Raw genomic sequence first — 16,729 nt, forward strand, 5'->3', positions numbered from 1 at the left:
CTGTGAAGTTTCATTTCCTTCCCACCTCCAGTTCTCGTGGTCTAATTTTTATGTCAGGCAATGTATGTAGGAATGGTTAGTGGGAAAATGTTAAATACTAAAAATAAAGATTTAAAATGAAAGAACCAAGAAAATGGGCGAGAGTGATACAGTTGTCAACAAATGTGTTATGACATAATAAGAGGCAGACACCTGAGCCAGCTGTTGCAGCTCAGCCAAAAGACAGTGTAAGGGCTGAGGTGTGTGTGTGTGTGTGTGTGTGTGTGTGTGTGTGTGTGTGTGTGTGCTTTTTTTTTTTTTTTTTTTTTTTTTTTTTTTTTTACAATGATTGCTCCTTAGGTAATACATAAGTGTAGTGACATTGATTCCTTTTTGTGAAGGTTGAGGATTGTGTGATACTTGTGTGTTGTAGAATGGTAAACTGCACACTCACAGACACCTAATCCATTATTATCTGTTTGTGTTTTCCTTTCCCTTTTTAAATATTTATTTCTCCTGTATTATTTTCTGTCTTTTTTCCTCTGCTCAATGTTTCATTTTTCAGCATTTCTCAAAGCATTTACTTTTTCTTTGTTTTTCTATTGGCACTTATTCATATTTGTGGTAGTGTAGAGTGTCATTTCCTCTCATTTCCTAAGACAAAGGAAGACAAAGTTACAGAAGCTTGTAAATCTTCTTTCTCCTCCTCTGTCAATCTACTATTGTCTCATAACTAAGATTAATTTTGCCTATATTTACGTGTACTTGCATTCCAAACTCTGTTTTATCTATTTATTTTGTTTACAGTTATGCTGACAATGATATTGTAGTGATGGAGCGGTTCTATCCTCGTCGACACACGTACATTGTAGTTACCAATCTGGCTCCTCACAAACAGGTGCGAGATTTGTCATACATATATTTCGGTGGAACCATAAAGGTTGATCTACTTGGTCGCACAGGACAGTATATTACTTTCCGTTCTCTAACATTGTACCCAGGAGAAACTATTGTTTTGCAGCTGGACAACTAAATTGCAATTTATTCTTCCATTTTGGCATGTATTAACTTTTTACAGCTGTATAGCTGTTTTGATGATAAACAGTGACTGTCATCTATTTATGCTACATTAATAGTACAAATCAGATTGAATCTTACTTGTGGAAAAATATGTGAGTTTTTAAGTCCATATTTATCACTGGTGTATAGAAGTAAACATTTGTATTCGGCTGCTACAACAGTGAAATGGCTCGAGCTCAATACAGCATATCAGTATTTATCTGGGGGTAACATTTAAAAATAAATTCTCATTCAGAATTTGCTTCTTAATGAATGAAGTGAGTGAGAATACATACGGCGTCAACAATACTAAAAGTAACTTACCCTTCCAAGAATTAAAGACCCAGAGAGTTGCTAAATGCAGTACTACCTTCAGCTGTTAATTGCAGATTACAATTTCAAATTTTGTATGTTTTTAATATTTTTGGTCAAAATATAGAACTAAAGAGAACTAGGAAGACTGATGTATATATCACCGCTGACTTTTGTGTATTTATGTGGAATTATAAAAATAAATCAAGCATTACTTTTGGAAAATATTGGATTCTTTCTAGATAATAATTGTGTAAATGAATGCCAAAAAACCCTTCTCTGTGCTTCCTTCTCCTCTGCCGACAGTTGAAGAGGATCGTAATGTGTAATAGGCAGACATCTATCCACACAGGAATTCCACACTGCATCAGGATCCACTGTAAGTACTATGGCAGTTAGTTAGGAGGTGAGAAAACTTAGATTTCATGACCGAGCGGCACGCTTGGTGTAAGTAGTGTGAACATTGGATGATTGAACAGTGGAAAAATGTAGTGTGGAGTGACAAATAATGGTATACAATGTGGAAATCTGATGGCAGGATGTGGGTATGACGAATGCCTGGTGAACGTCACTGCCAGCGTGTGTAGTGCCAACAGTAAAATTCGGAGGCGGCGGTGTTATGATGTGGTCATGCTTTTCATGGAGGGGGCTTGCACCCCTTGTTGTTTTGTGTGGCACTATCATGGCACAGGCCTAAATTGACATTTTAAGCATGTTCTTGCTTCCCACTGTTGAAGAACAATTCGGGGATGGTGATTACATCTCTCAACATGATCGAGCATGAGTTCATACTGCACGGCCTGGTTACACAATAACAACATCCCTGTAATGTACTGGCTTGCACAGAGTCCTGACCTGAATCCTATAGAACACCTTTGGGATGTTTTGGAATGCCGACTTCGTGCCAGGCCTCACTGACCAACATCAATACCTCTCCTTATTGCAGCACTCCATGAGGAAAGGGCTCCCATTCCCCAAAAATCCTTCCAGCACCTGACTGAATGTATGCCTGCGAGAGTGGAAGCTGTCATCAAGGCTAATGGTGGACCAGCACCATATTGAATTCCAGTATTACCAATAGAGGGCGCCACAAACTTGTAAGTCATATTCAGCCAGTTGTCTGGATACTTCTCATCACATAGTGTAAATCTGTTTCAGACAGTGCCTTCCAGGTAGGGCTTATCTCTGTTGTGTTATATAAAAATTCAGGGTCATGAGATTCTGCTTCGATTTTGAATTTTTCAATAAAATGTTTGGCCGTATTTGGGTCTGCTGATAGTTTTTGACCACAGTTTTTCACCTCTTAAATCCAAATCATGAATACCATGCCATTCCTTGAAATTACATAGGTAGAGATTGCTCACTTTACACGAAGACAAACTGTCAATTTTCTCAGCTAAAATTTTTGCTTTTTTGCAAACAGTTGGTCTTGAAAAGGGTTTCCCAATGCGCACTGCTGCAAAAGCCACTTGAGAACAACCTCTTTGAGCTCTTTATTTTCTGCTGTTTTCATTGCTTTTCTCAACGAACTACCATTTTCATTCTCAAGAACAGACACATCGTTTAAAACTTATGACCCGTCCTCACAGCTTTACTTCTGCCAGTACCTCGTCTCCTACCTTCCAAACTTCACAGAAGCTCTCCTGCGAAACTTGTGAAACTAGCAGCCCTGGAAGAAAGGATTTGCAGAGATATGGCTTTGCCACAGCCTGTGAGATGTTTCCAGAATGAAATTTTCACTCTGCAGCACAGTGTGCACTGATATGAAATTTACTTGCAAATTAAAACTGCGTGCCATGAAGTTTCATATCAGCGGAATGTCAAAATTTCATTCTGGATCTCAGCTAGCTGCTTACAACTCATGCCTTTGTCTAATTGTTCAAGAACTTTTATTTTGTCTGTGAACAATAAAACAACATGTTTCATTTTAGAAAGCATATGCCACACAGTAAATTAAAATACATGCACAAAACCAAACAAAAGATACAGAAGACAGAATGTATGGCAATAAATCGGTGCGTATGTCAATGTCGCAACACAGACTGATGTAGGCCATACTGAATGACAGGCTCCACAAACACAACTCCGTATTGCACATTCAACAATGTGCACAATGTATTATTTGTTCACAGGAAGATTTTGATTGTAGAAAAATAAAGAAACATGCAGTGCACCATGTATTGTCATAATTATTGAATAAAACCAGCAGTTTTAGTCATACGGTACAAGTTTCTTTTTCCTCAAAGTTATCTGGATAATTGGTGATCCAAATAGTTGGAGTTCAGATAATTGGAGTTCTACTGCACATTATAACCAACCCTGTTACTTGGAATGTAGCTAACACAAATTTTGAATCCCAGTATATAGATATTCAGATAATTTATAGAAAGAGAGGCTAATGAGATATGTTTTTAATTTTCTTTTTAATTTGATACTCAATTTCTAGCTTTTTGTTAGATGGGAGCTTGTTGAATATCTAACCTCCAGGGCACATAACTCCAATCTGAATCCTCGACAGGGAAGCAAAGTCCACATGGAATTTTTTTTTGTGTGTGTGTCTTATTGTGCCTGTGAGTATCATGGTTCAGTTGAAACCAATTTTTATTATCAGCAAGAGAAACCCTTAAGGAAAAAATGTATTGTGAAGTGAGTGTGAAGATTCCAAGGTCTTTAAAAAGGCTTCTGAAAGTTCTATGATTACTGTACACAATATTCTTATCACTTCCTTCTCCTGAACAAACACTTTATTTACTTTAGAAGACTGTTCTATAGGACGACAGGGAGTGAAAACATGCAAAATAAGCAACACTTATGTCTTTAGGTCAACACAATGGGAGGTGCTTCTAAGGGCACAAAGCACTGAACTGGGCTTCCTAATTAGTTTATCCATGCGTTGACTCCATCTTAACTTGATGTCCATTGACTCCATCTTAACTTGATATCCAGCTGCACCCCATGCACACACTATGCTTCATTTAGTGTATGACCATTAATGTCTACTTACGGTGTTAACAGTTGATTTTGTTTGTTTGAAATGCATAATGTGAGTCTTTATGAGATCAAGACTTATGCTGTATGTTGTGAACCACTTGTAGACCTGTTCAGCTATCATCTGCACTGTGTCTGCTGGAGAAGAGTTTGGACCATTGAGTAGTATGCTTGTGCTGTCAGAAACATTATAGTTTTTGTGGGTTCATATTCTGGAGTAACTCGTCAAACTGAGCAAAAGTTTTTAGAGCACAAAAATGTGTAATAAGTGTCATTTGTGGCATAAATTCAAGAACATCATGAAGAAACCTGTTCAAGGGACTGGACATTCTGACCACTGATCCTCAGTTTATTTATTCATTGATGAAAATTGTTGGAAATAATATGTCTTTATTTCAATATATAGTATGAGTACTGGGGATAAGAACAATCTACATAAAGATCTAAACTCACTCACCTTGGTGTAAAATGCGGTCCAGTATTCAGGAACAAACATTTTCAATAATTTGCTAGCAACCATTAAAACTTTGTTTCACATAAATCACAATTTAAACAGTGTTTCAAAGACTTTTTGGTTGAGAATTTGTGACGAAGCAAGCTGGGATCTCTTTACTTCCTCTCTTGTTTTGCCATCTGCCTTCTTAAATTGATTTTATTTTCATTTTAGCCTAATTACCGTTAACATGCATTAGTATAATCTGCATTTCCATAAAAGTGAAAGATTCGCCCTCAGTCTTAAGGAATGTAGCACCAGGTCTTATTTTGTGCTAGTTTTGTATATGTAATTGATTTCCTAATTTATTCTGACCATTCCTAGTTAATATCTTTTGCTACAGATCATTATAGGGTAATTGTTTCATGAGTTAGATTTTATTTTTGACTTATAAACAAATATAAATTCTGGACTAATTATAAACATTTGGAAGAAGAACTACTAGGATTCTTAAAGTATTTATTTGGCTCTATTTGTAAACATATTAGCAAAGCCAGCCCTTAATTAATTCCAAAGTAATTACCAGGTTTATCAAAAGTATTGTTTGTTTAACTATATCTGTTAATTTCATTATTTAAACATACAATTTGGCCTAACTTTTGTGGTGGAAGGAATTTTTTGAAGTATTCAGATAAGTGAATGAGTTATGTTTTAAGTGTAATTTCTGTAACTTAAACATCGAACAGTGTATAGTTTCAGTGCCTATTTATTATTGTGAGGATATATAATTGACCAATTTTTGCTCCCAAAACAGGCAGTCCACAGCCAATTTTCAGAAGTGAAATGTGTATTGGTTAGATTAACAACAATGCATCAACTTTAAAGTGGAATAAGTATAACACAAATAGGCCATGTGTTAGAACACTTAATGACAATGTCTGTTTAATTTATTTGAAAAATATTGTCACACATACCGTATTATTCTGCAAGAACTGTGAATTGTTTGATTAGCTTTTTACTGCTCATAGATGTTCAACAGCAAACTATTGTAGCAGTATGCTGATGTTGCCTGGAACCTATTAATGAGGCTTATCAACATTTACCAATTGTGAGTTGGCCATATAATTGTGTAATATTGAGGGGGGGGGGGGGGGGGGGGTTGTGAACAGTGAAAGTAAAGAACTGTGAAACGCAATTGTGCAACTATTGGCTACATCATTTACAGTAGTCAGTGTTGAACTTTCAACCCCCATTTTTCAGCCAGTATAAGAATGCACAGTACATCGACACTGGGGACTATCAACAAAGAAATAAAGCAGGTGAACATCACAAATTCCTCCTACTCTGTATATGGATATCTTAACAGGGACTGTTAGACCAGCTTAAGTAAAGATGTCTGTTAGATTTCAGTTTTGACAGCACTTGATCACAACAATCATGATTAGGTATTTTGTGTATGACAGTGTATTAATTCTGTAAATATTAGCAGTTCCAGTTTAATGTAATGCTTTCACGTATCTTGACAATCTCCTGAAAAATTACCTGGGAAGTGAGTATTACATTTGGATGTTGAATGTTTTTATGTAGTACTTTCTTATATGTTCCACACCCACTACAATCATCTCGTTTTTGGGTCTATGGAATGAAAACTGAATGTAATCTAATCTACATAGGCTAGAAACCACAGTGGTCCAAGTGCTGATCCTTGTGGAACTCCATGTGTTATGTCCCCACATTCTGAGGTCATTTTCATGCATGAGAAAGAATCTGTTAATTTCTTCCTGTTATGGAGGTAAGATTCCATCCATGCAGCAAGAATTCTGTTAATGCCGTAACACTAGTTTGCTAAGTAGAATTTTGTAATCCACATAATTGAAGGCATTCGTGAAGTCAACGGAAAATTACATTAATGTCCTACTGGGGATAGAAGAAGCTACACATGCAGCTGAAGGTTTATTATGCAGACTTAGAAAACTGTTTTAGAAATAATAAACTACAAAAAAAGATAAAGAAGAACACCATGAGCTTTAAAAACAGTTACCAAGGATAATGAGGTAGTATTAATAATTGAGGAAAACAAACTTGAACAAGTACCATTTGTAAAAGTTCTGGGTATCCACCTTGAGGATAAATTAACGTAATAGTAAGTAAAGTTCAGGCTGCTATGCACTGCAGAAGTTAGCCGAAATTGTAAAGTCCTCAAAATGTTTTACTTTGCTTACTTTGAATCAATAATATCATTTAGAATAGAAATATGGGGAAGCTTAGTACATATGAAGGTACTCGTTGTGCAGAAAAGGGCTATACACATAAAGACCAATGTCAAACAACAAACACTCTGCAGATCAAAATTTAATGTCCCAAAGATTTTAACAGTAACAAGTGTTCATATACATAAAATACTAGTACACACTAAGAAAAACAATAATTGTAAGAAAAATGAAGAGGTTCATTAGCATGAAACAAAAAGCTGTTGGAAACAGAGCAATCTGATACAGGACAAGTCTATATGAAGGTAACAAGTCTATATAAAGGTAACATGATTGGGGATACACCTATTCAGTTACTTCCAATCAGTATCAACCAAATAAGGAACATTAACCCTTTTAAGGACACATCAGAGAAATACTGGAGGAAAAACCATTTTATTCCTTAAATAATTTCTTATTATTGCAAGGAAAACTCAAAAATGTGATGGGGAAGGCAAATGAAGAAGGCCTTTCAGTTCAGGAAACAACATAAATGCATGTATGCAAATTTAAACATAAGGGAAATACACTGTGAAAAAGAACTGAATACACTGTAAAATACAGTATATAATGCTGCAATGTGTGCTATAAATGCACTAAGTTGTAGAACACAATATATAACTGTTATTTTATAATCAAAATCTGATACAACATGTACCAATTGAAATACATCTAATGGCTAAATAAATCCATGTAGCTCATGTTGGTATTTCATATGTGAAATTTTTTATTGTGTTCGGTGTGGAGCATTCCCTACCAAAGTCAAACAGAGAGGTGGTGAACCTGTTATAATAAGTTAAACGTGTCATTATTCTACCGTGGGCCACTGTCTCAGATAGTTTTAAGAAGACTGGAAGGAATTATATAGGTTTGTAAGTATAAGCAGTTTGCATACGTTCAGTTTTGAAGATGGATGTTATTACATCACATTTAAGTAGATCAGGAAATATGCACTGAGTTATTGATTGATTACAAAGGTAGCTTAAGAGTACTTCTGTCAGATCATCACAAGATTTTAGTATTCTGCTGCAAACACCACCATATCCGAATTACTGCTTTTTAATGTTGTTTACAGACATGCGGTAATTGTCTTAAAGGACATACAAAGAGTACAGTCAGTGAATTATACTTGATGAAATAGTTGCTGCAGGACTGATGTTTGTATATATTAACAATTATTCTAACTGTCCTTTTGTGAATCCTGAATATCTGATCTATGAAGGCTGCAGGTGCACGACCCCAAATTATAATCTCCTATTGCAAATCCAAGTGTGTTACTCCATAATATATTGTTTACAGGAAGTTTTATTATATTTGTGAGATGTTTTAGAAAGAAACTGTTTCAGTTAATCTTTTTACAGATCTGTTCTTGTTTATTGTATGTTTCAGCTGTAGATTGTGATCAAACAATAACCCAAATAGGGCTTCCCGTCCATGTGTTTTTATGAGATGCCTATGTTGAAATAACCATGGCTGTTATGCAGTGATGAATGTCATGGTGAAGTATAGTGTTAAAGATTGGAAAACTTTATTGTCAGCATAGGGGGGGGGGGGGGTTTGTTTGGTGGAGGAGACCAAGCAGCTAGGTCATCAGTCTCATCGGATTAGGGAAGGACAGGGAAGCAAGTCGGCCATGCCCTTCCAAAGGAACCATCCCAGCATTTGCCTGGAGCAATTTAGGGAAATCACAGAAAACCTAAATCAGGATGGCCAGATGATGGATTGAACCGTCTTCCTCCCAAATGCGAGTCCAGTGTGCTAGCCACTGCACCACATTGCCCGGTATCAGCATAGGCAAATGACATATATTTGATTATTTCAGCTACTATTCATATTCCTCTGCCAGCAGAATGTCCAATGTGCTCACTCAAGAACTGCTGTGTGGGCCAGTACACGAAAATTGGAGCAAGTATCTGACATATTGCCCCCACATAACTGAGAACAAAGGTGACCACTCTTAACAAATGGTTAAGGAACTGTCTTATCTGTTTAACATGAAGAAATATGTGGCAAGATATTACACAGTTTATTTTGGTCAGAAATCACTGATTTGTACCAAGACAAGCAGCAGCTGTGGATCCAAATGGAATTCATAAAGAAATAGGTGCAAAAAGTTGATTTTTTTCAATCTGCTTTTTTTCCATCTGATGGTCATTATATTACATACTCTTTAACAGGGTATACTCTGCACTGCACATTTTTTTCCAAGTAAACACCATGTGGCATAGGAATCATATCCCTGCTTTCTGAGTGAGTGGTCTTTCACACTGTGTTTTGTGGTACACTTTAAGTGCCTCAAATTAGCTCCCAAAAATAAATCACATTATGTGGAACTTGAACACAGATATAGTGGAAATCAGTAATATTGGGATAATATTTTTCAAAGTATTTGGCAGATCACAGTTAATTAATAGTGCAACAAGGACATCTAAAAATTCAGCACCAGTAACTGATCATGTGATTACAGATGCAGAAATGAAATGTATTGATGTTCCTGTAAAAAATCTTGGACACTCTGATCATGCTGCCCAGGTAATAAAATTAAAAGTTACATTCCTACAAGAAAACCTTTTCAAATTTAAAATTCAGACTTCTTCAAAAGTATTGTTAATCCAAAGCTGGGAGAATTTCAAAAGTATTGTTAATCCAATGCTGGGAGAAAGTGTCTAAACTATTTATCGTCCATGTTTCACTTCCATACATGGCTACACTCCATACAAATACTTTGAGAAACGACTTCCTGACACTTAAATCAAGACTCGATGTCAACAAATTTCTCTTCTTCAGAAACGCTTTCCTTGCCAATGCCAGTCTACATTTTATATCCTCTCTACTTCGACCATCATCAGTTATTTTGCTCCCCAAATAGCAAAACTCCTTTACTACTTTAAGTGTCTCATTTCCTAATCTAATTCTCTCAGCATCACACAACTTAATTCGACTACATTCCATTATCCTTGTTTTGCTTTTGTTGGTATTCATCTTATACCCTCCTTTCAAAATACTGTCCATTCCGTTCAACTGCTCTTCCAAGTCCTTTGCTGTCTCTGACAGAATTACAATGTCATCGGCAAACCTCAAAGTTTTTATTTCTTCTCCGTGGATTTTAATACCTACTCCGAATTTTTCTTTTATTTCCTTTACTGCTTGCTCATTATGCAGATTGAATAGCATCGGGGAGAGGCTACAACCCTGTCTCACTCCCTTCCCAACCACTGCTTCCCTTTCATGTCCCTTGACTCTTATAACTGCCATCTGGCTTCTGTACAAATTGTAAATAGCCTTTCGCTCCCTGTGTTTTACCCCTTCCACCTTCAGAAATTGAAAGAGACTATTCCAGTCAACAGTGTGAAAAGCTTTCTCTAAGTCTACAAATGCTAGAAATGTAGGTTTGCCTTTCCTTAATCTTTCTTCTAAGATAAGTTGTAGGGTCAGTATTGCCTCACTTATTCCAACATTTCTATGGAATCCAAACTGATCTTCCCCGAGGTCGGCTTCTACCAGTTTTTCCATTCGTCTGTAAAGAATTCGCGTTAGTATTTTGCAGCTGTGACTTATTAAACTGATAGTTCAGTAATTTTCACATCTGTCAACACCTCCTTTCTTTGGGATTGGAATTATTATATTCTTTTTGAAGTCTGGTGGAATTTCGCCTGTCTCATACATCTTGCTCACCAGATGGTAGAGTTTTGTCAGGACTGGCTCTCTCAAGGCTGTCAGTTGTTCTAATGGAATGTTGTCTACTCCCGGGGCCTTGTTTTGACTTAGGTCTTTCAGTGCTCTGTCAACATCTTCACGCAGTACCGTATCTCCCATTTCATCTTCATCTACCTCCTCTTCCATTTCCATAATATTGGCCTCAAGAATATTGCCCCTGTATAGACCCTGTATATACTCCTTCCACCTTTCTGGTTTCCCTTCTTTGCTTAGAACTGGGTTTCCATCTGAGGTCTTGATATTCATGCAAATGGTTCTCTTTTCTCCAAAGTTCTCTTTAATTTCCTGTAGGCAGTATCTATCTTACCCCTCGTGAGATAAGCCTCTACATCCTTACATTTGTCCTCTAGCCATCCCTGCTTAGCCATTTTGCACTTCCTGTTGATCTCATTTTTGAGACATATGTATTCCGTTTTGCCTGCTTCACTTACTGCATTTTTGTATTTTCTCCTTTCATCAATTAAATTCAGTATCTCTTCTGTTACCCAAGGATTTCTACTAGCCCTCGTCTTTTTACCTACTCGATCCTCTGCTGCATTCACTATTTCATTCCTCAAAGCTACCCATTCTTCTTCTACTGTATTTCTTTCCCCTATTCCTGTCAATTGTTCCCTTATGCTCTCCCTGAAACTCTGTACAACCTCTGGTTTAGTCAGTTTATCCAGGTCCCATCTCCTTAAATTCCCACCTTTTTGCAGTTTTTTCAGTTTTAATCTACAGTTCATAACCAGTAGGTTGTGGTCAGAGTCCGCATCTGCCCCTGGAACTGTCTTACAATTTAAAATCTGGTTCCTAAATCTCTGTTTTACCATTATATAATCTATCTGAAACCTTCTACTATCTCCAGGATTCTTCCATGTATACAACCTTCTTTTATGATTCTTGAACCTAGTGTTAGCTATGATTAAGTTATGCTCTGTGCAAAATTCTACCAGGTGGCTTCCTCTTTCATTTCTTAGCCCCAATCCATGTTCACCTACTATGTTTGCTTCTCTCCCTTTTCCTACTCTCGAATTCCAGTCACCCATGACTATTAAATTTTCGTCTCCCTTCACTACCTGAATAATTTCTTTTATCTCATCATACATTTCATCAATTTCTTCATCATCTGCAGAGTTAGTTGGCATATAAACTTGTACTACTGTAGTAGGCGTGGGCTTCTTGTCTATCTTGGCCACAATAATGCGTTCACTATTCTGTTTGTAGTAGCTTACCCGCACTCCTATTTTTTTATTCATTATTAAACCAACTCCTACATTACCCCTATTTGATTTTGTATTTATAATCCTGTATTCACCTGACCAAAAGTCTTGTTCCTCCTGCCACCGAACTTCACTAATTCCCACTATATCTAACTTTAACCTATCCATTTCGACTGATGACCATAGATGTTAAGTCCCATAGTGCTCAGAGCCATTTGAACCTATCCATTTCCCTTTTTAAATTTTCTAACCTACCTGCCTCATTAAGGGATCTGACAATCCATGCTCCAATCCATAGAACGCCAGTTTTCTTTCTCCTGATAACGACGTCCTCTTGAGTAGTCCCTGCCCGGAGATCCAAATGGGGGACTATTTTACCTCCGGAATATTTTACCCAAGAGGACGCCATCATCATTTAATCATACAGTAAAGCTGCATGCCCTAGGAAAAAATTACGGGTGTAGTTTCCCCTGGCTTTCAGCCGTTCACATTACCACAACAGCAAGGCCGTTTTGGTTAGTGTTACAGGGCCAGATCAGTCAATCATCCAGACTGTTGCCCCAGCAACTACTGAAAAGGCTGCTGCCCCTCTTCAGGAACCACACATTTGTTTGGCCTCGCAACCGATACCCCTCCCTTGTGGTTGCACCTACAGTATGGCTATCAGTATCGTTGAGGCACGCAAGCCTCCCCACCAATGGCAAGGTCCATGGTTCATGGGTGGGGTAGGGGGGGGGGGGGGCATTGATCATAACTGGAAAATATGGTACACAGGGCACAATGTAGACATAACACAGGTGTCAAATGAAGCAAACATTTTTTTGTGAAATATATATATCAGATTCAAAATACATCAACATATGAAAACTACAATGTTAAGGACAAAATTATATCAATACATTTTGGTTATCATACAAAGACATCTGCTGTAGTGTAGCAGGAACAGTCAACAAATTCTGACTGTATAAAGATTATGAAATTGCTGTGCTTCTGATTCAAATTACTGTTGTTGAACAAGTGACAAACCTATTAAAGAAACTTGAAAAATATAGATGCTGAGCTACACAGCATCCTAAATTCTAATCACAGACTTAAATGATCTGGAGATATCATTCCCCTAGATACTGTGGGATTGTAGGAAAAGTGAGTAAACAAAACCATTAATTAAAATAAGCTACAATATGAAATGATGAGCGTAGGGGAATGATGCGGGAGACCCGCACCGCCGTATTAGGCAAGGTCATAGTGGAGGTGGTTTGCCATTGCCTTCCTCCAACCATAATGGGGATGAGTGATGATGATGAAGACGACACAACAACACCCAGTCATCTCAAGGCAGGTGAAAATCCCTGACCCCACCGGGAATCGAACCCGGGACCCCGTGCTCAGGAAGCAAGAACGCTACCGCAAGACCACGAGCAGCAGATGCAATATGAAAAAGAGTTGTTAGATATCTGGAGAGGGTTGCTTCATTTATGTTGGCCTTTAGTTAATTCAGCTTACCTGAACATATTTGGGTGATATTTATTTCTGTGGAGGCATGTCCCAGATACTATGCAACATCTTAGAAGTTTTTGAAATTGATTGTATGACATCTGCACATAAATGACACTCTACTATGGGAAATGTGTCAAGCATTGTACAAAATAAGCACAGGATCCTCCTCCTTGCAAGTGTGCATTAATTGTTGTGAACAACAGACAACTTTGGTGAGGGAATGTCTTGTTTCTACATTGCATAGAAAAAAAATTGACAAATCAAAGACAGCATTCAAGGCTGCAAAACTTAAACAGTTCATTGGGTCCCTTGTGGTAGCCTTGAAGAAATAGATATCAAAAGTCAACGCGCTGCAACAAACTGCAACATCTCGACACATAAGCTGTATTATCTGCCACCAAGCTTACTATTTCCTCCATAGTAGTGATGAAGTATTCTGGTAATAACCAGATATGCACCAAAGGTCATCAGTCTGTTGCATCAAGAGGGGTATTTGTTTCTGTGTCTCATATGTTACAAGAAAGAGCACATTATAATGCAGAACAAGTACTGTAATGAAAAGGTCTTGGTTGAATATAAATATTGGAAGCACAGCTACATTGCCCTGACAGTGTCTGTTGTGTATTCTGTTAGTTTTGAAGAAGGGTTGCACTGAAAGCTTAGCATTATTATCACCCTCCTTTATGTACTTCCAACTCAAGTACTTATGTACTTACAACTCAACTATACGATGAGTTGTTACCCTTACTCTGTCCATCATCTCTTACCTCATATGTACAGTACAGCTGCATTAGATGACCACCACAACACCTTGCTCCCTACCATATGTACAGCATCTGGCACAGTTATCAGGAGCCTAATGTGCTGCTAAAGAATTTAATTCTGCCCTCATGTCTTTAAACTGCTGTTCATGCTTTGCAGCTTGTTTAATTAGTAATATTTCGAAATATTCTCTGTTCTTAAGCACCTCTTTCTCACATTTTACCACTCTACCTGACAAATTATTAACCAATTTAGTGGTCGCTTCCACCCAGCTTGTCCTTTATCTTTTCCAAGTTGTCCCCAAAATCTTTTTTTACAACATTGACTCCAGTGTTAACAAGGCCAACCTCCTCAGAAAGTTTTTCAGCATCTACCCTTATAGCTTCTAATTTTGACTCAATCATCCCTTTTCCATCTGACTTAATTTTCTTTACCTCAGCTTTTACTGTTTCTGCTACATTTGCCTCTACTGAACCTATCTCTGTTTTTATTGGGCCTATCCCTGCAACCAATATGCCATTTTAGAGTTCAAATTTTGCAGAAATTCCCTTAACCATGCCACTGAATAATCCACAATTACATCTCCCTTTCTGGTTTTGAACTATTTGTTTCACTATTATTGTCTCTGTCCACAATACCTCATTCACATTTTGGACTAACTGGCCCACTAACATTACCTGATCCACACACACTGGGTGATTGCTTAATCACTCGAAGTTCTGTCACTAATGATGACCATGCAGTTTCACACATATTAATGCTATTGGCTCCAGTACTTAACGTATTGGTCATGCTGACTGCCTCTGCTGTACTGCTGCTGCCCTCAGTGTTGATGCTGATGTGGTCAGTGCTGCCGCTGTTGCTCACACACCACTGAAGTCTCCACTGGCGCTGGACACTGGAGACTCAAACTCTGCAGCCTCTGCATAGCTTCTTCATCTATTTTTAAGTTTCAACTTCCCCACACCTAACTTCTGCTGCCGATTATCATGTATACAACTGCTGCAAAAACTTATGCTCAGAGCTCCCACACAAACTGCCTATCATGCAGTAGATTTGGGACTGGAATCACAGAATATTGTAAAGTACTAAAATTACAATTGCAATTCTAAAGGGATGAGACTCATATCCCGGACAATAAAACTTCAATTTTGATGGTCCCTAATGGTTACTACTAGTGTTGTTGCTTTTCCACACAGCATCCTTTACAAACAAACCAGTTGCATGTTTACCTATGGTTACTCATACTTCAGGTACTTGGGCTATGCATGGCTCTGTTTAAAAAGAATAGCACAATAAAGCCATTGTGTCAAACCACGCATTTCAGATTTCATGTCCCGTAGCTAATTTGCTGCAAATAATAACCTGTTGCTGTGGTCCTGCACTCAAATAGTCTGTTCATTGGCTGGAATTGTGAATTAGTAAAATACACTGAAATACAAAATAAAAGTTGAATGAATGATTTAATAAGAAGCATTATATGCTAATGCCTGTAATTGATGTAGATGACTGAGAATTATTTTGAATAATGTTTATTCAAGAAAGTACATCTGAAATAAACAGGAACTGGTTCTACGACATTCAATTAAAATACAGTCAGAAAATACTATTATCAAATGCAGTAGAATTATGTTGAGAGCATTATCTGGTAGCCAAATTCCCAAAAATTGAATAGTCATCAAAGATATGTGAAAATTAAGTCAATTTTGTAATCACAGTACATAAAATATTCTCCAGCTCAAAACAGGTCAGAGTTCAAGATGATGATTTACAAATTATCACACACAATACAAAGCATAGTAACTCGTTCCCTGGATCACTTTCAGACCTGTTGAAATATAAAATCCCTTCAGAAATTACAGTATGGTAGGGGCCATTTACTGTCCAGAATCGAACACCTCCATGATTGAGTACCACTAATTACCACAGGCAAGTCTGCTTCCATCCACAACTCATGTAAAAGTGGCTCAAATCACTACCTTGACCTCTGCACTCAAAAAGCCCAGTCAACAGTTGCCTCCCATAGTGTTCTGCTACTATCTGCTTTTCCATTGGCTGAAGGCTCTCCCCACGATTTCATTGTCCTTAAGCTTTACAGACATGATTTAACTCAACATGACCTCTTCCACACCAAACTAATATATTAGAACAATATTTAAATAAAGAAATATTATAAACATTCAGTCACACTCGGATAAATATAAATAAAGGGTTGCCAGTAAATAAATAAGCCAGTATTCTTGCACAATTGCACTCTTGAGAAATGACAACAGATTGCCATTAAATATTGTTTAAACAATTATTTAGGCCTGCTTGTTGGAAGTGTCTTTTGGCACTCTTTCACAAAGGTGATGTCAGCTAACACATATGACTGATCACTTCTTAAATTACCATGATTTTGTATTATCAATTATAATTAATATTTAAATAAAGTTACTGGTAAAATAGTAAACTGTTCATTAAATAAATCCACAAGTATGACAAAAGGTGAGATATTCATGCCGTATTCATTTGCTGCATAGTTGTTGGAG

At 37.3% G+C, this 16,729-nt stretch overlaps 1 protein-coding gene across 1 annotated transcript in view; it reads left to right on the forward strand.

Moving 5' to 3' along the window:
• Positions 1-1,575, forward strand: part of LOC126092344 (neutral and basic amino acid transport protein rBAT-like) — an 84,361-nt gene extending 82,786 nt beyond the window's left edge. The window contains exon 9 of the mRNA XM_049907883.1: positions 787-1,575. Within this exon, the coding sequence (XP_049763840.1) occupies positions 787-1,012 (226 nt within the window). The 3' untranslated portion in view covers positions 1,013-1,575. The remainder of the gene's footprint in view (positions 1-786) is intronic.
• The last annotated feature ends 15,154 nt before the right edge of the window (positions 1,576-16,729 follow it).

This window comes from Schistocerca cancellata, chromosome 7 (assembly GCF_023864275.1).
Source record: "Schistocerca cancellata isolate TAMUIC-IGC-003103 chromosome 7, iqSchCanc2.1, whole genome shotgun sequence".
In the NCBI taxonomy this organism is placed as follows: Eukaryota; Metazoa; Arthropoda; class Insecta; order Orthoptera; family Acrididae; genus Schistocerca; species Schistocerca cancellata.